The sequence below is a fragment of the Argiope bruennichi genome, chromosome 3, assembly GCF_947563725.1.
Source record: "Argiope bruennichi chromosome 3, qqArgBrue1.1, whole genome shotgun sequence".
NCBI lineage: Eukaryota > Metazoa > Arthropoda > Arachnida > Araneae > Araneidae > Argiope > Argiope bruennichi.
The window spans coordinates 58,177,108-58,202,549 of NC_079153.1; the positions used below are offsets into that span (position 1 = coordinate 58,177,108).

Sequence of the window (25,442 nt, forward strand, 5' to 3'; positions counted from 1 at the left end):
GCAAAAAAATGTAATACGTTTTTTTTTTTTTTAATTTAAAATATTAATATCTCACGAATACATTTGTTAATATGATTCACACAATGGAGGACCTGTATAAAAATTTTAAATTCGTAATTCCTCAGAACGTTTTTTGACTCAAACTACATAAAATACAATTCTTTATTTTTTTAAACCTTTTCCCTATTAGATGCATAAGGCTAATACTGTTAGGAAATTGGATACTAGGTCCCGATTAAAAAGAATATATTGTATATATAAGACATGATTCGCTTAAATTCAATAATCCTACTTAAATAATGCAGAATTATCGAATTAATATTTTAAAAGATCCAGAAAACTTTTTCTTGTATTTATTCATTTTTTATAAAGTATCATATTTCATATATATTTTACTTCAAACAGAAATATGCTAAAATTAGTTTCTTGTGTGTAGATGTTTAGAATTAATCTTTTATTTTTAGTTTTTTCCAACGTAATAGCAACCTTTTGATAGAAGCTATTTTTTTCTCGTGCAAGTGCAGCTTAAATTGTATTTGATATGAAATACATTGTTGGGATATAGGTATATATATACGTATATAGTTGCGAGATGTATATATACGTCAGGGGCAGTTAAAACATTCGACTTATGGAGACGTATATATACGTCCGCGGCAGGCAAGGGGTTAATAATTACTTAAAGATAGGAAAAGATTCAACAACAACAAATCTCCGTAAAAATAATTTCTGAAACTTAAAATGAAATAAAAATCAACTTTGTGCTATCATAATATAAATTAATACTTACTTTTTTTTGTATAAAATACGTTTCATTAAATCCAAAATTAAAATCCATTATTCATACGGTTGTCGAAGACTGTTAGTATTAATAAGACTAATTTAGCCATATCAGGCCATTTGGATAAACTACATTTTATCACCATAAAAATATAAATGAAGCGTGATTATGATAATATACATTAAATTTGATAATGATAAAGTCGAAATACTCGCTAAGCAAATCAATATTTTCCAAAGGAATCCATGTTAAATAGGACAATGCGTTCCATTTTGAAAAAAAATAAAGAAATTTATAATAATGTAATTCATTATTTATAATGCATGCTCTTTTTAACCAAAAAACTGTCCAAAAATATTTGTCTTTGGTTACGCTTCAAAATTTGCCAATAAGACACAACATTATCTGTCCTTAAATGAATCTGTAGCACGCACAGTTATTGCCTTGTCGGTGGTATGCTTTCCAATATAGGATGTAATAATTTCCCATGTTTTCAGCATTTTCCTTATTTCATTGAAAAGTTGTTCTGTTGCACCTATTGTATCTTTCTTTCCTGGCCAAATCTCTGCTCCACTTATCTTTACTTAACTCTGCTCCGTTTATAGCATAAAATCCCTTAATAAGAATAAAAATAAGAAAAAATTTTCAACATAATTATGAATTGTCATTAAACTGAACTTTAACTAAATATATCGTTATGTAGTAAATTGCCTCTCTTAGCATTATAATTACATGTTTTCATAAACGTTTGTCTTACTTAAAAATTAAATTAACTAAATATATGTTTGAAAATAGTGATAATGTTTAAATAAATAATTTGTTACATAAATAAATGCATGCATACGAATTTTTAAAAATATAGAAACTTCTGGTATAGTTATATTTAATCTGTAAAACTGGAACTCATTAAAAAAATTGACTGAAAAAATTACAGTTGATATTACACATAAAGTTGATATGTGTAATAAATATATCGTTATGTATGTAAAAAATACAGTTGATATTACCCCAGTTGAAATTACACATAAAGTGCATTTTTAAAATTTATTTTTTTAAATAACAAAATTTATACTAATCTAAAATTTATGTATTGTAAAGTAAAATTTCAGCCTATATGCAAAGTATATTTCAGAAAAATGATTCTTTTTATTATTGTTAAATCAATCATTAAGATAGATTTAGTCAAAATATCACCACTTGAAATTACAGAATAAACTAAATTTGCAATCGCCAATTGCTCATGCCTTAATTACACAATATGGAGTATTTTTGTAGCTTTACAGAATAGTAAAGGAAAACAAGTATTAATTTTGGATGCTTTTTTTTTCCCATCTGATTGAAGATCTACAATTTTGGTGATAAGCCCTGAAACCAAATTTCATGTATTGAAGTCATTTCATTTTCAGGTATCTTATTCATATACATATGAAATATTCAAATAGTCAATCTATTAACATATTTGGTCAAAAATCTGATTAAGAACTACATTTCTAAAGATGAAACTATATTCTAGATATCATTCTTCACACTTTTAGCATTTTTGAGGTTTTGCCCTCATTTGCACACGGATGAAAAGATTTTGATTGAAATTTAATAAAAATCAACAATTTTAATGACTGTTAATCTTATCACATTTTAGAATTATAGTATTCATAGACAGACATAGCTCTAATTCCCCCCCCCACACACACACTTTTTCTTTTTAAATTAAGGAAAACTAAAATAAAGAAATAACTCTTCAGATCACCAAGCAATTAAATGTGGAACAATATTTATTTCAACACTATTCATAAAAGCAGACAAATGTATGTATATAATACATATCCATAAATAATGCTTTTTAAATGCATAGATACACACCTAAACACTTTCTAAGATGAAAAAGATTAGCCAAATTTAAGATATTTAAATATAATCACAATTTATATATACAAAAAAGTAACCAGTTCTTGTACAGTTCATTTTAAATTCTTCAAAGACAAGAATTTAAATAAGACACATATATATTCATAATTTAATATTAAAAACGCAACTTAGCTTGAAATTCTAAAACACACTAAATCAAACAATATATTGATATGACAGCTTAAAATCAGATTTTAAATTAAAGCCAGTTTTGCCTATAAATAGAATAGATAAAACTAGCTTTACTTAAAATTAGATTTCCGTATATCATATACAAACAAATAATTTTAAAACTAAATTTTTATGAGATTCGTCAAGAAATTAGGAACAGATAGTTTGTCTTCAACACCATATTAATGCATCTATTTTGAAGCTTTTCCGAAGAAACTTCACTAGACACACAATACAAATGAACTTCAAATCACTAAATAAATAAATGATCAAGACAGGAAAAGCAAAGAAAATGATTATATATATATATAGATAGATAGATAGATAGATATGAAACATATCATCTTTTATTTTTAAAACTTAATAAATAAATAAAAATAGGAAAAATAATTTTGACATAGCCAAATAATAAATTAATATTAGCAAAAAGAAAGGGGAGGTGTAAAAAAAAATAATAATATAAGGCTTAATTTTATTTTGTCTGAAATATTGAATTCTCAATAAAAGACAATTTACATTAATGATAACTAAGAATATTATTATTTAAATCATACAGAATAGAAAAAGAATTAAAAACCTTAATAATTAATGGAAATAAACTTCTGTCTCTGTGGATGGTTTTCTCCAGATGTAACACAAATGAGGGACAATTCTCTACCAGAGAGACTTTTCTCTCTCTGTTTCAGCCCCAAAAAATAATAATTTGTCAGGTACAGATTCACTATCATATTGATTAAAAAGTTTAACCAGCTAAAATGGAAAAGCATTTGAAAATATGATTTAAAAAAAACATTTTTTTAAAGAAAAAATGCTTATTAACTCACTTTGGTAGTTTTTATGCTATTGCTATAATTATTTTGCAAGCAAATTGTCAAAAATGCTAATTGAATCAGATTAAATTCAAATCACTTAAATATAAATTTTTTATCAAATTTGCATGCTACAAGCCAAGCTTATAGTTTACTACATTTAATAGCCATAATTCATTATAAAAGATCAATAGCTCATATTTAAATATGAAGATGAGTGAAAAAATCTCAAAAAAAAATTTAAGATATAATTCTCTGCATACTGTACTTTGATAAAGAAATAAAAGAAAACATTTATTCATAAGTTTAGAATACATCTTCTTCATTTCTATATTTCAATGTCAATTTATTAATTTCAAAATAAATTTATGAGCTAATGAAAAATTCCTCTGTGATATGAGAAATAAAAAATATATAGAGAGAGAGATAGTCTAAATTGTTGTATATGTATTTTTTTTTTTCAATATAATAAATAATTGAATTTTTATTCAGAACAAATAAATTGAATAGATATATGATATATTGTCTCACACCATCATTCAATGTAATGAGCATTATGCAGAAATGTTCATTTAATGCATTAATTTTTAATATCCAACAAATTATTCTTGATTCCTCAGTCAGTAAAGTATTTAGACTTCTTTTCTCTTATATAAGAATAATTAAGTTTAAAAAATAAATTAAATTAAAAAAGAGTAGAGCTTTGACAATAGAAAAGAATAATAGAAAGAATCATGTTTCTTTGTATATGTTATTGTATATAAAAAGGATTATATACAATAATATTTTATGTAGGTATCTCTATGGATATGATGATACATATAATAATCTTATGTAAATATAATTATCCAAAAAAGTAACTATTTTCAATTTAAAGTTATTTTCTATCTTTTTAGTAAAGAAACTAATACAAAAATGCTGAAAATAATAGCATTTTCTGCTGCTCTTTAATGTAGATTTAAATGATGATTCTTATGATTTAATTTTTCATTATCTATTCAAATTTAGCTGAAAAATGTAATGTGTAATAATACTTTTATTACTTATTACATTTTTCAGTTAATTATTAAGTAATAATATATTTTTTTGGAAAAGCAATTTAAAATTCACAAATGTAAATTACAGATAAAATAAGATACATTTTACAGCAATTAATTAATTGTATCTATAAGAATAAATACTTCAGTATTTATAAAATTTTCGATTAAAGTCACATATTAGAAACATTATGAACTTGGTCATTTAAAATGCAGTATGCAATATAATAAATATCTCTGAACCTGTAAAAAAGATAATGAAAGTACGAGTTCAGTGTCAAGCAAACAGATAATGCAGTTATATTTTTTCCAAATGGGATGGAAGGAAGAAGGAATAAGGATATTATATACAATTAAAACTGGCTTATTTCATTTAAAATGTATAAACTATCCTAAATTCTCAATATTCTAAATAGCACTTAATCATAGCATAGAATGTCATCATTGCTGCTAAGAAGGTTATTTCAATTCTATAAAATAAAACTGAAAACTTCCATAAACTAGCACATCTCATAATAGGGTAGTTATTACAATATTTGATAATTTTTAATATTTTATTGATGAATATCCATTCTAATGTTAAACTTGGCATGGATCTTGGAAGTAACTTTTGTATGAATAAGACTAACTGAACTTTCTACAGTTCATACAAATAAAATAAAAAAATTTGCAAATTTTTTATTTACATGAATCTCATAATTATTAAATGCAATTATTATGCTTCATATTAGGCACAGCAATTTTTCAGATTTCAGAGAATTTCATCTAATAATATCTCAATTTTAAATTTTTATAATTAAATTCCCAAACCATATTTATTACAGCTAATATTATAAATATTTCAAAATTTTGCTACACCGCTCAAAGATTCTTTCTCATTGAAACATTACAGAATAGAGAAATCATGATGAAATTATTAAAAATAAACATTAATATTAGTCGAATGATTTTAAATGAATATTGACAATTTCTATACGAAAAAGAAATTCAGTCATAGCATTAAATCCATTTTCTATTAAACAACTATAAAATTTCAAATTTGCAATTTAAACAACAAAATTTCGAGCACAGCAATTTAAGAAATTGGAACTATGATTTCTAGGACAAGAGATTTTTGCTTACTCATTTCAGCGATGAATGAAAAATACAGCCATGCAATCTAACCTGAAAACCACTTGCACCTAATCAAGAATAAATAATAAATCCTTTTTATTCAGTAATATTTTTTAATATATTTATTTTTTATATGTAAAATCTATTGTAATTGCATTTTTTAAATTAATAAACAAGCAATTTGTTTCAAAGACTTTTGATTGAAGACAACAAGCAGATTATACACAGAGATAAATTAAAAATTTGTTACATAAAATAAAGTATTATTTTTTTAGAAAAATCCTTAACCTTCTCTTATTTTGCATTGAAAAATTTTTTAAAAATTTTTGGTCAAATGGCTTTTTAAATTTTTTAGCAATCTGTAATTACTATCTAATCATCTATAATAATTTGATGAAAAATTCATAATTGCACGAAGACCTGAGTTCTGATAACACAAAATGAAATAATTTATATAAGAAGTTCATAAAATAATATCAAAAAATAAATTCTTTTAAATCCTTCAATGAATAATAGCAAGTTTTATTAATATACACATATTTATAAGTAGTTTAAGCTGTTTCAAATATTTCCACAACAATTGCATTTTTCAGTAAATATTTAATCATATACTGAAGTAATAATGTAAAATATTCAATCAGATCAAACACTAGTAATAAATCTTTTGAAATGAATAAATCAATTTAATTTGGTATATTTAATGATTACCTATAAATTAATACAAAATATGTAAGCCATATTAATTGGACAATGGTTTAAATCAAACTATAGAAAAATAAGCCCTATATAAATCTTCTTTTCAACAAGTTAGAAAGAAGCAAGCAAATATTTTAAGAGATTTTTATAACAATAATGCATTAAATGAATTTATACTATTTTAGAAATACAGACAAATTTTTTGCAAGTTAAATTTAAAGGTAAAAATTTAAAAATAGGCAAGTTATACTTATATGCTTACAAGTATATACTATTACAAAATATCATTTTTAAGATCAACATTTAATTTTTCAAAAATGAAAATAAATATCAACTAAAAGTGTGATACTATTATAAGTTATTGCATAGCAAATGTTTGTTAAAAAATCATTAAAATTATATATACTTTTTCTACAAGATATATTTATTAAAACTATACAAAAAGATATAAGGAACACATAGCAGTTCAAAAACAAATAAAAAAAAATGTTAGTAGTTCATTTTAAAATAATAATGGAACTCAATTAATTTGAGGCCATTAACAGGAAATTGTGGGATGAGATTTTTGCTCTAGAAACCTCTTACTATAAACAATGTATAGATATTTTTCAATTTTTGAACCATGTTGGAATGGCATCATATTATATTCAGATTAATTAGTCCAGAAAGTATTAATTCCAATGTTACATTCCATATTATGAATATACTTTCATCACAATCAATAAATTTTTATTTTTTACATAAATTACAACTACATTATCCCATTTGACTTCTAAGCCACTTTTAAAAGAAAAGACTATAAAATGCACACATAAATTTTAAAAAAAATCTTTAATTGAGAAAAGAAAGGGTCAAAACAAAAGTAAAATATATCATCATTCAGGTAAAAATCCATGTCCAAAATGTTCAATTTTGAGATATATACCTCATTATCATCTCAATTTGTTTCTTTACAAACTTCTGACTTTAGGAGAGTTCTTTCCATTACTGAATAACTTAAATATCCATATTTCAGTAAGCTATATATTTTATAACATGTTCACAGTTTAAATTGGCCATATTTTAAAACTACATTTTTAGACTTTCACTTGAACAATGATAATATATAAAAGAAAACATTATCGTTCAAATCAAAAACAAATAAATAGGAAGAAAGGAGGAAAATTTGAAAACCCTTTTTTTGGGGGGAGGGGGGGGAGAGGTAAAAATCACACAATAGCACATCATGCTCAAGTTTTATTATAAAAACTAAATCAGTTTTCTAATTCAGATAAAATGTAATAAAATGAAAATATTAATATTTCCAAAATGAAAAATATAATATTCTTTACATTGATACTATATAAGAAATACTCGGGATGATGCATATACATATCAATAACAGAATTTTAAATTGTAATCATAACTATACAAAAAATAAATATCACATTTTAAAAATATTAAAATAGCTACAAGAGGGGAAAAAAACATTATATCCAAAATTATATGTTTCAGATCATAAAGCTTAATTTTTTTTTTTTTTTTTAACAATCACATTACAACAGCTTTGTGAAAATAGAAGCAATTTATAGTAGATGCTTTTGTTGTTATTGTTCTTGCTATAAAATATAACTAAAAAAAAACCCTACATTTTTTTTAAATAAGAATTTGTATCTCACTTAGTAGATATAAGTATTAGAACTTTAAAAACATAACTAATATCTCTTGAGAAAAGCTTCTTTTAACAACTTAAGATTGCATAGCACTTGTCATAAATAGGATATCTGGTCAAAGCATAACTTAGTTAGAGTTAGAGTCTGCTTATAAAAGTAAAAACATACTTTTCATCCATTATGAAAACCACTCTCACTCATAGTGATTTCATCATAGACTTTTAATCAACTTCCATCTCACTTGAAGAGCATGAAATTTACTTCATTGCAATGACCAGAATTCTTGGATGTAGGAGGAATAATTCTTATGATAAACAGATAATATAAATCAATAAAGTTTTAAGCATTTTTAATAAATTAAAAATTTAGAAAGTAGAAAATCTGAAGATTGAATCTAAAGTAATTATCTAACAATCAAAGTGAAATTATATCACATTTCACAAAGCACACTTAAGTTTTTCAGTCAAAGTGCTCGATATGGCGGTGGAGGTTCTTCAGGTATTGCATCTTTATGCATGATTTCCTCATATGAAGGCGGAGGATCTTCTTCTTTTGCATCATTGTCAAGACCACGAGAGTTAGGGAAGTCTCTAGATGGTTCACAACCTCTCAGATGAGAGAGTCTTGCTCTATTATCCACTAGTCTTGAATTAACTCCACTGGAATGCAGAGATATCTCTACATGGTGAGAATCTCCCATATTTCGACTATTTAGGGTTCCCATATTAGGCAAGCCACGATAAGATGGCAATGATCTTAAATGGCTATTTCTTCGCTGGGAGTAATGAATAACAGGACTTCTTGAAGGTTGCACAAATTGAGAAAACAGCTGCCGGCTTCGCTCCCGCATACCAAGTGTCACATATATAAAGCAGGGAACAAAGAAAAGTATGACAGTAATAAAAAGCAAACGAGTAGCGAGGATGAGATCTTTCTTCCATCTTTGGTACCAATTAGGTTTATCACCCCAAGCTGGTATATCAAATGAAGTAAAATTCATATCAGTAATACAATGGCAAAATCCATATAAGCACATACAGTGCTGATCAGGAGATTCAGTTAGTTTTGAACATTGAGCAGAGTTGACACATTGGAACCGATACGTTTTAAAACATTTATGTTTACGGCCAAATAACATAGTTTCAAATAGCTGGTATCCATTATTACATTGGCACCAGCGTTTCTTGCAAATAGTATTAGGATCATGTCGAGTACAATCTTCATTCAATCGGCATCGATCAACCAATCGAGTAGGTTTGTGCCATAGTAGGCAAATATTTGTGCCCTGAGTTTGGAAGAGTTGGAATCCTTCTGGACAAAGGCAAACATGGTTTTTACATGTAAGCTCTTCTCCACATTGAGCTGAATTATTACAAAAATTTCCAAGATGCTTCCCGACTTGGAAACATCCTATTGTCCCTTTTTTAAGGGGTAAATACCCTTGAGGACAAACGCATGTATTCTGTATGCATAAGCTCCCTCGTATTTCTGAAGAGCAATCGGTAGTATTTACACATCTCTTCCCAGAATTTCTTTTGAACAATCGGAGAGATTTCTCACCATTAAGGCTGGATTTCTTGGTGAAAAGATTATTTTCCAGGTCACTGGAAAAATTGTAAGACTCAGAAAATGATAAACTAACATAAATAATACTTATAATAAACAAGAATTCTAAAGATGCACTCGTACAATATGGTTTACAACCATTCTGAAGCGACATAACTATACGTTATTGTCATTGGATATAATTCTCGATCTCAAAGCATCTATAAAGTGAATGAGCCTCAAACAAACAATATAGATTACTATGAAGGACAAGTGAGAATTTATGGAAATTTTAGTCAGTGTTATGAAAACATATCAGAATCACAACATTACGCAAATACCAAAGCAAAACCAGAATTCATTTCACTGCAATTCAAATGGATACTGCGCTGTAAATCCTGAAAGCATAAATAATTATGATAAAATATTAAATAAAGTTATGCATATGTCAATAAACGCTTTTTCAAAAAACAAAATTAAAATTTTGTAGATTATTTTGATGAAATATAATAAATACTAATTAGTTTTGTTTTCTCGGATCGGTTCTGATTGACTACGTTTCCATTTTGTTGCAGCTATTGTCCTCTCAACTCCAATGGATTTATTTTTAGCACAAAAATATAGTGATAAACAGGAACAAGATAGTTAGGACCATCTGTCAGAGTTTAAAAAACAGAAGGAACGTATATGAAATTAAAATGGATTCAAAAACTGAGAGAAGCCATAAGCAGTATGAAATAAACTGAATTATATTTATTAAGCTTTAATTTCCACTTCTGTGCAGCTTCGTAATGGCTACCTCTTTGCCATGTTTCTGCAAATTATTTATATTATTATTTCTTATGCCTTTTTCTTCCTGCTCACTTTGCCCACCAGTAGATCGCAGATATGAATGTGATTGCATGTTAGAACCGAATAACAAGACGGTTGTTTTTGAAAATGATGAGCAGTACAATATCTCTACCGATAACTTTTTACCTGCCATTAAGTCATTACAATATTGTCAGGGAAGCTTTTTCTGCAAGCCAAATTTTGAACTAGCCCCTCCATCTGAAAAGATTAATAAAAATAATTTTCTTATATGTTTCAGTGATGATCAATGCTTGACAAATGGTGGTTATCAGGTAACTCCTTTAGATAATCTTGGTGATTCATGTGTTAAAAGTTCTTGCATGTATTTAAAAGATCTCGTCCAATTGAATATTACCAATGATGTCTTAGAGGTTGGAACTTATTCGTGCATCAGAGTGGGTCCTGAGGGTTTGAAGGCACCTTACTGTTTGAAACCTGCTTGCAAAAGTTTTGTTGCCATAGAAAAATTATGTGTTTGCCAACATCAAAGTCATCGTTGCAGTTGTGGTTCTTATTGCCAACATCTACATACTAGCCCAGCTCATAAAACCTATGCATTATTTTTATCCTTTGGAGATATCTATGTGATTGAAGGTGCCAAAGTTTCTTACTTTCACTGGATTGTGATTACAATTCTGTCATTGGGTCTTACATTTTTGCTGCTTATTTTTTGTAAGTTGTGCGAAAAAGCATTGGATCCTTCTGTTGCTAATCAAGCTCAGAGTGCAGAAACTTTGAGAAGAATACTTGCTGCGAATGCAGATTCAAACTTGCCCTCAACTTCTAATACTGCCAAAAACAGCTTTTCAGCACCTGCTGATTCAAGAGATCAGAGCTCTCCTCCTCCTACATATGAACAAGTTTTAAAGGATAAGTGTATTGAGTTTAAGAAAAGTATTGCATAGTTTCTTTAAAAAATACTTTTAGTTCCTTTTGTTTCTGTAATATGAATAATTTTTTTGATTATTTATATTATTTTGATGTATGAGCAATTTTTTAAAAAATAATTTAAAATACTTTCTTTATACCCGAGTTCAAAGGAAAATATAACAAATAATTATTTACACCTGTTTTTTTTATTTCTGAAAATAATATTTAATTGAGAGACATGCTAGTTTTTAGCGTTAAGAATGCATTAATCTATATTTGAAAACTGATTTAATTATATATATTTTTTTACGGAAGTGTTTTTTTAGCATACTGCTATATTATTATAATGATAATAAAAGCCACTTCAAAAAGTAAATTGCTATGAGATTGAAATTATGAAGAAGTTTGTAATGATTTACTTGTAACATTTTATATCTTTAAAATTACATACTCTTTATTTAGGATCCAAATTAACATTATTTCAAGATGCTATTTGCTTGGAGCTTATTGTTCTTTTTAAAATTGATATTTAATTTTTTTTTTTTAATTTTTGTTCCATGGCTAGATTTTTTTATATGCTTTTTTAAATGCATAGTTATTATGTAGTCTGATCTGTAATTTTTATTTTGAATTTCATCTGTGATATTTATGAATTTTTCTTGTTAAAAGTATGAAAATCTTAGATCCATTATTTAATTTTTTTAAAACTTTTTTCTTTTTTTTTTTTACTGTTTTAAAATATAATTTTGTTATTTTTAATTTTTTGTGTAATGAAACGTAAAAAGTTGAGAATAATTTTCATAAAAAATATTTAGTTAATTTTAAAAATTATGTTTGTTTATTTAATTTTGAACTTTTAGTTAATGGTATTTGTATTTGTTACTCAACTCATAAATAATATAAGAACTTTAACAATGTACAACTTTATTAGTTAAAGTGTTTAGACTCTTCCTCTTTAGTTTTTTTTTTTTTTTTCTTTTTTTTTTCCCCTCATTGTATAATTGTAATTACACATTTATTATTATTATTATTTTGGATGAAAACTATTATAGTGTTAAAATGTTCCATATATCGAATATTTATTGATTATAAATAAGCAATACATGTTTAAATAATTTTTCAATAATTGCTGTGTACCAATTACTATTTATTTATGACAAACTGTACTTAAAAATGATTTTAATGCATGAATTAACTGTAATTTGTTTTGATTTAAAAATATACTTCCTGAATGATATACTAGTGCATTGTGAAAAAAATGAAAGAAAATTTCTTAAAAAATTATTCAAATTTATATATTAGATATTTAACTTGTTCACTCTTTGATGTTTATGGAATCTTATCTGAAGTTCTGTTCAGTTTGAGTAATATATCTATATTGTTGTGAAAACTAGGCTTGAACTTTTAAAGCCCAGTTTATTATTGTTAAATTTTTTAGTGTTGATAAGAAGCTGATTCTATTAAATATTACATTTTTACTCAAGTTTATTTATTAAAGGTGTAAATTAAATATTATATAAATCTATCTATTTTATTGATAGTCTTTTTTCATTATTCAAAATGCAAATTAAAATTGTTTTTAAAATATGAATTAAAATAATTAGATGTTTTTTTTAAAAATTGAAATCCAGCTATTTTGATTTGATTCTTTTCCCTGTCATTTTATATAAGCTATTTTGTAATGATGTATATGTTAATTAGTGTTGCATGATATACTATTATAGTTATAGAAACATGATATAACAATACTTTGGCATATGGAATTTCTAAACTTTTTTTAATACAACTGCTAAATTTTAATTCTATTGAATTTTTATTTTTAAAAAGTTCATGCAGCTTATTTTCATAAAGTCATTTGAAGAACCAAATTTTTAAAAGCAACTTATTAAATCTGCGAGTCATTTATTATTTTATGCTTACTGAAATATACGACTATTTTAAAAAAGAAATGCTAGTCACTTCTGCTTAGTTCATGTGGAATTTATTTATTGAACATTCCTCTAGTCCTTATTAGATATGAAGTATTGTATTCACTTGTTTAATATTAAATTAGATCAGAATGGCAAAGCTTATGTAGTTATTAAATACTATATTTTAATATTTTGTTCATAAATATTTTTCTGTTTTTTGTCAATAGCTATTAGTGGGCATAAATACAACTTAAATTCAGTAGAATCTCTCTTAACTAATACTAATAAGATCTGTTCAATACCATAAAAGATTTTTTTTCCCTAATAATGACCTTATGTTTCTAGGATTTACGTCAGTGATCATTCTTTTTTATCTTAAGTATTAAAATTTTAGGTAAAAGTAAATAAATATTAAAAATTGCAATATTATTTAAAGTTACAAAACATATATGCTATTTCATAATTGATGACATATGATTATGAAAATATGCTTAGGTTCTGAAATATTAAAAATTCATTACATATACGATGAAACGTCATAACATATACTGCCATAGAAAAATTTATAAAAAGTCCACAATCTTTTGTCTGCCTTTTTTTTCTTTCTTGTAGCTTTTTTGCTCCTTGTCTTTTCATCATCATGAAAAGTGATGGAAGTACTTCAATGTACATCCACTAAAGTCTTCATCATTTTTTTTTTTTTAATCTCATAGACTTAAATTTTAATTTTTTTTAAAAAAAGCGTATTATAAATTTGATATTCTTGTTAACGTAATGTCAGTTGAGAGAGATTTTACTGTGAAATATTCATATAAAATGAATTTGTCATATTGTCAGCCAGATTAAAAATTCTTTGTATCGTTTCTCACCATTTTTTTGGGTGTAAACAAATTATATATCGTAAAATTTCAAGGGGTAAATAGTAGAAATTTGTTCCTTTATAAATGAAGTTACTTTCATCTATTCTTAAAAAAAAAAAAAAAAAAAAAAAAAAAATTCTCATAATATTATTCATTTTGAAAATTACAAACAAAAAAATTATTTTTTTAAAAAGACTGATCATAAAAATTTTGTGAAAAAAAGATTATTTATTCCTTTGTATTATTAAAGTCATATCTATGATTATTTTTTTTAGTTTGTTTTTGTAGCTCAGCTATATATTTATCTTATTTATTTACAGGTTATGTTAATTTCTTGAATGAAATGGTATGGGGTTTGCATGTTTTATTACTTTTTTGCTTTTAGTATTTTATTTCTTTATAGTGTTTACTATATCTATATAATTTATATATATATATATATATATATATATATATATATATATATATATATATATATATATATATATATATATATATATATATATATATATATATATATATATATATATATATATATATATATATGTATAGTCATTTTAGTTTGAGAAAACTTTGACTTCTGTTGCATGTTTATAGAAATTTTTAATTTATTCTATGCATCTATATATCAATATATTTCTTTCTTTAAGAAAATGATACTTCAGAATAAAGCTTTATAACAAACACTTGAATGTCAATAAAAAAAAAAATAATATAGAAAGATGCCTGTATTTTCACATTGCTTTCTAGTTTTGTTAAAAAGAAGCAAATAATATTTTTTAAGTAACGATAAAACTTGGACAATGAATCTTTTAAATATGTTCTATAATAAATAACCATAATATTCTTTAAAGATAAATACAATTTATAATATAGCATAATTTTATTTCTTAGTACTAAATCAACATTCTTCTCATATGATTAAAAAAATTCTATAATTATAAGTTAACTATTTTTACCAGTTCATATTCTTTAACTTATTTTTGATCATATTGAAACTTTTATTATTAGTTATGAATGTTATTACCATTTTTATGATTGATATATTTTTCCTCATATGTATCAGAATTGAAAATGTTTTTCTTTTTTCTTATCTTTATTGTGTAGCTTACTAGAATGATCTTGATGTTATATTCGTTTGGTTATGGCTTTATTCTTTTCAGAATGAAATTATTTCTTACAACAGAATCTGTTTTATTAATTTTAATGGAAGGCTTTGAATTGTACACATGAATATAATGCATGTTCGTGGTGCTACCTGAAATTAAAGATCAAAAATGCATTTATCACTTTTAGTTTTTATCAAAGAAATAGAAATGTTATTTATTTTTGTTGTTTTGAATTTTATCTTGTTTAATAACTTATTGGTAATAACCTTATTTAAGTTACAGAATATATTATTTATTATTGTTAATAATCAAGAAGTTTTCTTTTGTTGTTGTTGAATGTTATCAAATTTATATTATGTCATTGTATTATCTGTGTATAATACAATTATTCTCCATTTGAATGCACTCTGTCTCTTTCTAAATATATGTAGCTTAAAAAAATTGCTGAACTATGTGTATACTGATTTAACTTCCTGTAGGAGCAAAAATAAACTTCTCATTTGTTCTCATTGTGCACTATTTGCTAGAAGTGCTATTTACAGGGAGTATCTTTACTGCAGTGGAACATGAAAGGCAATTTTAGTAATTTAATGCTGATATTTTAAAATTAACTGTACTCCATGAAAAGATTAAATTGAAACATAATTTTTGCCAGAATTTGAGCAAATAATTGATATGTTGCTAATGTTTTGTGTCCATCAACTTACCGTCTTGCAGAAGATATAGAAAAAATTCATAATTCCAAAGATGTGGATAGAGAACCTTTGTTAATTGCACTACTTCCATATTGGATGTCCCATGCCCATGTGTAATAATTCTCTAATATGTATTCTACAAATTGCAAATTTCTAGTCAAAGTACATGCGTTTGTGATTACAATATACCACAAAGCCTGATTCTGGCAAGAATATTTGTGTATGTTTCAGTGTTTTTGGAAGTGTTAAAAGTATACTGTTCTCCATTTAATACCTATCATATCATGCTTATGACCAGTACAGTTTCTCATTTCAAGTACTTTCTTCAAGTCCTATTTCAGAATTTTTCTGATGAAGGAATGCCATGTTAAGGGAAATATACCTACTAAAATCACTGTGACTACTGCATAGCATTGTCATTTGCAGTTTCAAACATGAAAAGTATATCTACTTTCTGAGCATTTGAAAACTAATCACTTCAAACATCTTAACTAGGGATGACAATGCATGTTCACAGGAAAGTGTTATCTATCATATGATTCGTAATTGTAGAGGATCATAAAATTTGCAGTGAAAAATGTTTGATTTGGTATGAACAGTTTTCCCTTTAGTTTTTCACATCTTTGTTAAATTGCATTTTACATAAGGGAAATCAGCATATCAAACAACTTTTGAAATACAGTGTATTTATATTTGCTGGTTTTGAGCTTTGAAGAAGAAAAATTTGCTTTAAATATATATAATTGTTTCATAATAATCTAATAATTTTATCTATTAACTGTAATATTTTATGCATAAAATTTTGGAAAAATGTTTTTTAGATATTGATAAATTGTTTAAAAATTATTAACTAATAATATTTTAAATGCAATTCTTTTTTAGATATGAGTGTTATTAAAAGAAATGTTAGCTAATCGCAGTTCATAAATTTTTCTACTATTCATGTTCATTTTTGATCATCCTTATCCTGCCGCGCATAAATTACTATTATATTCTTGTGAAATGCTAAATATTTCTTACACAACTATTTCATAAAAAAGTGAACACGATTTTAGTGAATTTTATGTATATATTTATAACTGTGATTTACAATATGTGAATTTCAATCTTTGTGAATTGCTATATGTGCTATCAAAGTTTTACGAGTTAAACTTTTAGATCTAATTATCGTGGTTCTTATATGTATTACAATGTTCATACTGCATGCACTAAGTGCTATTCCTAAATATGGTTTTTGTTGTCAAAGGTTGTGTGTTCGAAGAAAAATCTTTCAATGTACTTAGATGTTGCATGCATTTTGTAAATGTTTTTAAAGTCTATGTAAATTTCACATGAACAATAATAAAAGAAAGAAAAATATACTTGTGTTTCATCATTAAAGTTTCTAGGAATGTTTTAAATATCAGGAAATCTGTCTCCAAGCAGCAGCAAATTATTTTTATATGATACTTTTAAGAACAATGTGAAAAATATTTTATGCAATAGCAGTATATTATTGCATTAAAACTATTAAGTTATTGAGGAAAAACAATAAAATTTTATTTTTAAAGAAATTTGTAAACTCTACTTTTTAATCAGCTCTTACTATCAAAGAAGTAGCTACATGCCAAATTTAGTAAGTGTAACAGTCTGCTCTGTAGAGCTTTTGTTTATTTTTTTTTTTTTTTTTTTTCATAATTGAAATCTGTATATATAGTATGGTAGCCTATTAACATTGTCGTGTTTATTTGTAAATGCAAAAAGCATCAGATTTTAAATAATTTGCTCACAATTTTTTTAAAAATATGAAATATGCTTTCTTACTTTTCTGAAAACAGTAAGAAATTATTTTAAAAATCCAAATTACACTGTCATTTATTTTTTTCATTAATACATATGGAATACAATACCATAACAAGTTTTATTTTATGAAGGCATGTCTAATTTTTATGGTATAAATTAGATGTTTGTTTTTTAATGTTTCTTCACAGATAACTTAAAATGTTAATTTTTCTCAAGTTTGTAAATTATAAATGTCTTGCATTTGTAATAATGTTTCTTTAATATTGAAAAGAAAAACTAATATATTTTTTTTATTAACTGCATCGATAAATTATTTAGCTGTCTAAATTACTGCTGAATAATCAGACCTCATAATTTTAAAACTGTTATATATATATATATAAGTTGATGTATAATTTTTCTAATTAATAAATATTAACTGTTTTTTTTTGTTTTTTTTCAAATGTACAAAATATGTCCTGTTCAATATTTAATATTATTTTCACTTTGCCTATTGAACTTTAAATGAATAAAAGTACAACACGTTAAGTCAAAATAAATAACAGTAGAAAATAACTTCCTGGAATTCTGCCCAGGAAGTGTTCTGAATGAAATCGTCTAGAAAAAACATTTAAAGTTGTTTATAAATGCCCTTTGCATTAAAAAAACAGCTAAATAATTCCATTTGTAGCTATATTTTCCAACATGAAAGTTTAATATATAAAATATGCATAATTTATATTAAAATTTTCCTACACCATCTTAAGCATCCTTTTAGTAGCACTACAACAAATGTAATTAGAAATCTTAATACATGTTACATTATTATGTAATCATTTTCATTTAGAAACAGCAGATAAGGAATTCTTATTTCCATTTATCAATTTAAATTATATATATGTACAAAGACATTTCATTCTCATTTATGATAAAATTAAATGCACTACAACTTTATTATCCAATATTCTGTTATAATTAGCATCATTTTCACTTTCATTAAAATGAAATCGCCATAATGCGAAAATTGTACTCAGTACTTATGTTTTTGCTAAGTGAACCGATTATCAAATGTGTACTTAATTTGTTATTTATAGAATATCCATGTCAGATGAACACATAACACTTGAATTTCAATATAGTTAATGTTATTGGAGATCCCCAAATCAGATTGCTGTGGTAGTGAAAGCTATTTTCAATCTTTTATATATAAAATATTATTTCACTGGAAGAACTTGGAATAACAGTAAAGTGACCTTAAAATATAACATATATTTATTTTCATTTCGTACTTGATGCTCTTCAGGAACTGGCTTGATATTAAAATAGAAAATAGCAATATGCAGGAAAATGAATTATTGTCACAAATTAAAATAACCAAAGAACCTCTAATTATATAGATTCATTTAATGCAGTTAATTTTATTTCTTATTAAGATAGACCTAGGTGATTAGTTTGTTGATTAAATAATTTTTCTTTTAATATTACAATACTTTATTATGAAGGATATTAAATTTACTATAAAGTAAATTTGGGGGGAAATGTTTCCTTTTCATTTTGTACTATCCAACAGGGTAGTGGAACAAATGCGTACAACCATGTGCGTACGGATCATAAAAGACCAATAAATCATGCGTAGCTCTTTGAAAAAAAAGGGGGTAGGGAGTGATTAATCTAGGTTTGCTAAAACATATGTTTTCTGTTGGCAAAAGTATTTGGCAAGAAAATGTATTGATATTTTAACTAAATTTTGATACTTAAACACAAGGAAAAAACCTTTGTCTCTATGTATATACTGGCTCTGTACACACCAGGTCGTCTGCCTTTCAAATTTGGCAAATATATACTTTGGATGGTAGGAAAGTGATTTTTTGAATTTTTAATTAGAATTTTAATTAATAAAAAATTAAGAGAAATATTGACTTTTTTCCGTGATAACTTTCTAAAAATTTACAGTCAAAAATAGTTTTTACTTGCAAATCCTATCAATTCTCTGCATTATTCATTCACAGTCAAAGTATGCTAAATATAGTTCTCAAATGAAAATCAATACAGTTTAAAAGAAAATCTGAAACAGAAACACTTGAACTTAACTATTACCATCACAAGCGATTCCAATTGTTTTAAGATAAGTGGATTATTTAAATGTGCATTTCAGCTCGTGAATAACACACAAGTCAATAAGAGAATTTAACAGTTGATAAATTTGCTACTATTTGAAATTAAATCTTTTCAAAGCTTTTGATAAATCTGGTAATCAAATAAATAAATTCATATACACATGAAATAAACAACTTAAGAAGCCTGATATAGTTATAAAAATACATTTTATCTTATATTTAAAAATCTAGTATTCTCGTTTATATGAAAACTTTATCTTTTCGTACGTAAATATAAACGGAAGATCTTGACTATAAAACATACATGCTATCTAAGATCTGTATTCTTTTTATAGAATAAAAATACGCAAGGACTGATAAACCAATAAAATGAATGTTGTTTTAAAAATATTAAGATAATTTACATTAGAGATAACATTATTTTTTGTATAAATATTTTTAAATGCACTGAATTGCATATTTCTTTCTCCCAAATATACGAGTGTTAAATTTAGTATCTCTACATCTAATGGTCGATATTTTAAATAGATTGATAGATGCATATATATACATTCACTTTTATTCTTGGAAGAAAATCTTATTTTGTTATTTAAAACTTCTAGATTAAAGTCTGAATATTCCACACTTTAATTTTTGAATAATTTTAAACAAAAAATTTGGAAATACCTGTGAAATTTAAAGTATATGCTTCTGTGTTTAAAGTCAATTTTTTCCATTCCCCCCTCCCCTCCCCCTCCTTTGTGTGTGTGCGCGCATGCATATGTTATCGGATATTTTGTTATTTAAGTTCCTACATCAGTCCTTATTTTATTTTATGAATTAAAAATAAAATTCAGGATATTTTAATGGAACATTACAACTGAAAATGGAATAATAATACGTAAGAAAGCATTTTTTAAACTTTTCCCGAATTTACTATTTATATGATTTTTATAATATCGCAATGTATTGAATATTATTTTAAAATATTCTTAGTGTGATTTCTTTTATCTTTTGTGACATTGTTACAAATTTAGATAATTTTGAAATGCTGTATTCTCTTATTTTTCCATTGATGATGTAAATTTTGAAAGTAGAATGCATAAGAAGCTTATAAAGAATACTTATGATAAATATTAATCGTAAAATGCATATGCAGGTAAGTTAACATAATATTCTAATTGGATGAAGAAGTATTTAAATATGACGTGTCTGATTAAATGACAAATCTTAAAAAAGAGTGATTAGTTAAAAAAAAAGCAACAAAGAAAACTACCCTCAGCTCTTGATAATTTTTAGTAGTTGTAGAAAGGTATTTAGTTTTATACTTTCATTTATGACAGACGGCCCTGCAGTCAATTTATTCAAGTCATAACCAAGTATTTATTAAATTAATTTTGGAATTTTATTCTAATAATATTCCTAATTACCATTTACAAGTTATTCGTTATGCTGTTTTATAATTCTAAAAAATTTGGAGCTTTACAGTTTAAAAAAATGTATTTCCTTCTTTTACAATATTTTTTAGAGTGTTATAGAAAGTTGTCTTTTGTTTTCGATATTTTGCTTAAAATTAATTTTATGTTTTGACTGTGCACTTTTTTTATTTGTACAATATTGAAATGGACTTTTTAGAAAGGGACATAATATTGCGGCTTCAGTTTTCAAATTTACTACTTAAAATTGCTGAATAAAAATTAAATTAAAATCAATTAAAAAATTTGGAGGGAAAAAGGGCTTTGAGATTTGCATTATCTCAGGGCCCCTGGAAGGTTTAAAATGGCCATGAATTCTTCTGAAATAAGAAATAATTACATTGATTAAAATATGGAAAAAACGCATAGCTAATCATTAAACATTTCAATTAAGGTATAGATGTATATTGTTGAAGAGTATATTACCAGAACTTCATTCAAAACTATTTTTAATGATTTATTGTAAATATAAGATCGATCTTCAATAAAATTAAAGTTACTGAAGAACATATACTACATATATTAATGTAAAAATCATTTTTCTTAATTTTATTTTATTTTTTAACAGTAGATTTGGATTATGGTTTAATAAATAGTGCAACTAGAAGAAAATTAAATTTGAATTCAGCTAATATCTCCTACAAATTTTCGCAGATACAAATGATCAGTTAGCAAAATATTAATATACTTCTGATTTAGTAAGTTGCTTATGTTATGCATCGTATACTTACAATATTTCATATACAAAATGCAAAGTCATACAATGAACAAATAATTTATCTTTATCAGAGTACAGATTGAAAAAAAAATATATAACAATATTTAAATTATATCAACGATAACAAACAGAAAATTTTAAATTTGTAATGGCTTTCTACTCTGGAAACTGATTTTTTAAAAATTGATATAGCATGGAAACTTAACATCTGTAATTGGAAGCTTTTCTTACTACTTACGGAATTTCAAGAATTGCTTTTGCAAGTTTTCCCTCCTTACAAATCATTCCAATACCACTAATCTCATTTACTTGTACTGTATATTTAAGAAACAACTTTTTTAAGTGCCTATATTTAAATAACATATTTTAATGTTCGCAATTATTGAGTTAAATAAACGGATGAAGAAGAAATAAATCAAAAATTAATGAAACGCAAACTCTTTCGTTTAATGCAAAACGTTATATTTATGTAAAGTAAAGCATTTATATCTGAAATCGAGAAAAACTTATTATTATTTCGAAGTGGGTACACTATTTATATGAGCAGAAATATTATTCCTCAATGTTTTTATCTTACATTTTTAAATAAATACATTGAAAAGCAATCCATATTTCATAAAAAGCAAAGTGGAAATTACTCCTATAGTATTAAAACGCATAAAATTATATTAATGAACGTATTGTTAAGTATTCGAAATTGTGTCAAACATCAGGCTAACTCTCGCCAAATCTGACACTTTTAGATAACATTTAAAATGTTGTAACCTCTTCTAGAACTGACCCTTATCAGTAACACAACCGCATTGTAAACGAGACAACTGATTGACAGTTTTATGATTCGTACGCAAAGTGTATTGTACACAAAAGTCATACAACCATCCAACAGTCCAATTTATTTCAAATAACTGAGACTTAACTACTTTCTGAATTATCAAAATAGAGAACAATGAATTCTATTGAAAAGTTAAATTTTATTACAAATGTTTTCTGCCATTTTGTTAACAAATAAAGTATAATTAAAAATAGAAATGCTTAGGGCAATTAGATTTAGTAAAGTTACATGCAATACATTCATAATAATCAAACACACAAGAAAAAAAAAAGATGCAACATATTATATAATTGTATTTATTAAATGAAACAAATTTAATTCCATTTTTCATGAAAAAACAAGTTTTTACATAAAAAATATATATACAAAGAACATAACATACATTAAAGAAATCTATTTTACGATTTTTTCTAAATTTTTAAAGTAAATCAACGTATATATTACAATCACTTAACAAGTGGGTCATGTGGAATGTCATGTGGAATTTTATATTATATATATATATATATTTCTCGTGAAACATAATGTCTATTTTGTAACAGTCTTTCATATTGTATATAATTGTGCTATGTTTCTCTTATAACACTGTGCAGACAGTCAGAAAATGACAGTTTAGATTCCACTTTTAACATAATATCACAGAACTGAATAAGGATGCATGCACATATTTTACATTATATATAAACATTAACATACTTATTCAAATAATGTCAAAATGAGGCTGCATTCCATCAATTACTTTATTAAAAATACTTGATTTTGGCAAACTGTATAAAAGAAAAAGAAAGAAGAATAAGCATTTGCATAGATAAAATTCCAATAATAAATCAAAATAAACAAAGGATTTGTGAATTTTATTTTTAAAATCATGCAAGAATATTTTCTAGAGAGCTATACTTAAGTTGTTAGTTTCAGTGAATATTAACATGCTATAAATATCTAAATGATATTATATAAATGTGATTATGATTTGAAATGTTGGGGAAAATTTGGCTAGAAAGAAACTTTTAAATTAATAAATCTACAAGCAACAAAAAATAAATAAATAAAATATGCATGCATTAATTTTATAATAAATTTCTAATAATTTAAAATAAAACTTCTGGTACTTTATTGCAATAAAGCACATGAACTTACCAAATAGTAATCATCTTTTTTTTCTGAAATGAACCATACTTTATGATGATTTATTTTGGCATTTACAAAACATTAATTAAATGCTAGAAAAACATAATATATCTATGTGTTTTGTCGCAATATTGCAAAAACAAATTTCAAGTAGATGTAATGACAAAATTTCTAACAAATATCTGGAGGTTTAAAAAGAGTTTCCTATCTTTAAATCATTTTTTTTTTTCACCTTAACATGGTTCTGCCTACTTTATAATCTTTCTGATATGTAAATCTTTAATGCATCCCGGTACTTTTCTTTAGTTAATTTTTCAATGCTGATTTTTAGATATTTTATTTCATTCTAAATGAAAGAAAATATTAGGACAATGCATAGTTGAATAATGATGAATTTAATGAATAATGATTTAGTTGAATAATGATGAATGAATTTAAAAGAAAACTTTCATACTGTGCATCAAATCCAGCACAAAAATGACATCTAGATTTTTATACCACTTGTTTTATTGATAATTACAAGCATCTATCTATCTATAGATTATATATAATTTCACACTTAATACCTATACTAGAGTTAAAACTTTTTAAAACTTACATGCAATATAGCTTGAACAATAACAGCAGCTAAGAAACCACATACAAACATAGCAACATAATCCATATGTGGTGGAATCAGATTTTGTCGTCTCTTTATTAGTCTCTTCAAGTATTTTTCTTTAGTAGGAGAATAAGGAGGATATCTAGCCCTAAAAATAAATAAGAAATTTTTCTTTTCAAATACAATCAAAATGAGTAAGAAAAAAGGAAAACACAATGGAGAAGAAATTATCTGAGCTGAATCAAGAAAGCTGAGAGGAAGGTTGGAAAATATAATAAATGTATACTTTATAGCACACAAAGTCACAAACTAAGAATAAATGGGGACAAAATGTAATTTTTAAAATAAATCTAAAAAAATTATTATTCAAATTGTTATTAAATTTGAATAAAATTAAATAAACAAGCAGACTTAAATAAAAACAATTTAGCTAACTTGCCTTAAAATTGTTGGACACAATTGATAATATTAAATTACTTTCTAATAACAATTATGAAAAGGAAAATTAAAGTTTAGTATTATTTATATCCTATACAATTTCATTTATCATCATTTTTTATATATTATGCAATAATTTAAAATAAACGCAGAATATGTATGATTGATCAAAAATAGAAAAATATTTTTTTTCTCTCCAAAACAATGTATGATTGACAGTAGTGACAATACATTACATTTATACATACATTTTTAGTTTACATTAGTGACAATGTAAATTAAAAATTCATCACCAATGAGGTTTCCTTAAAAATTTCTGCATTTTTTACGGAACAAATAAAACTGTTTATGAATTCGATAAAGTGGGAGAAAAGTGAGAAACAAATTC

The 25,442-nt window shown here is 25.0% G+C and overlaps 1 protein-coding gene across 2 annotated transcripts in view; it reads right to left on the minus strand.

Moving 5' to 3' along the window:
- Nucleotides 1-23,169: 23,169 nt before the first annotated feature.
- The window catches only part of LOC129963583 (aldehyde dehydrogenase, dimeric NADP-preferring-like), a 37,566-nt gene continuing 35,293 nt past the window's right edge, over nt 23,170-25,442 (minus strand). For both annotated transcript variants that reach the window (XM_056078047.1, XM_056078048.1), the window contains exons 12-13: nt 24,614-24,764; nt 23,170-23,654 (exon numbers count right to left, since the gene is read on the minus strand). In XM_056078047.1, coding sequence (XP_055934022.1) covers nt 23,631-23,654; nt 24,614-24,764 — 175 coding nt within the window. In that variant the 3' untranslated portion in view covers nt 23,170-23,630. The remainder of the gene's footprint in view (nt 23,655-24,613; nt 24,765-25,442) is intronic.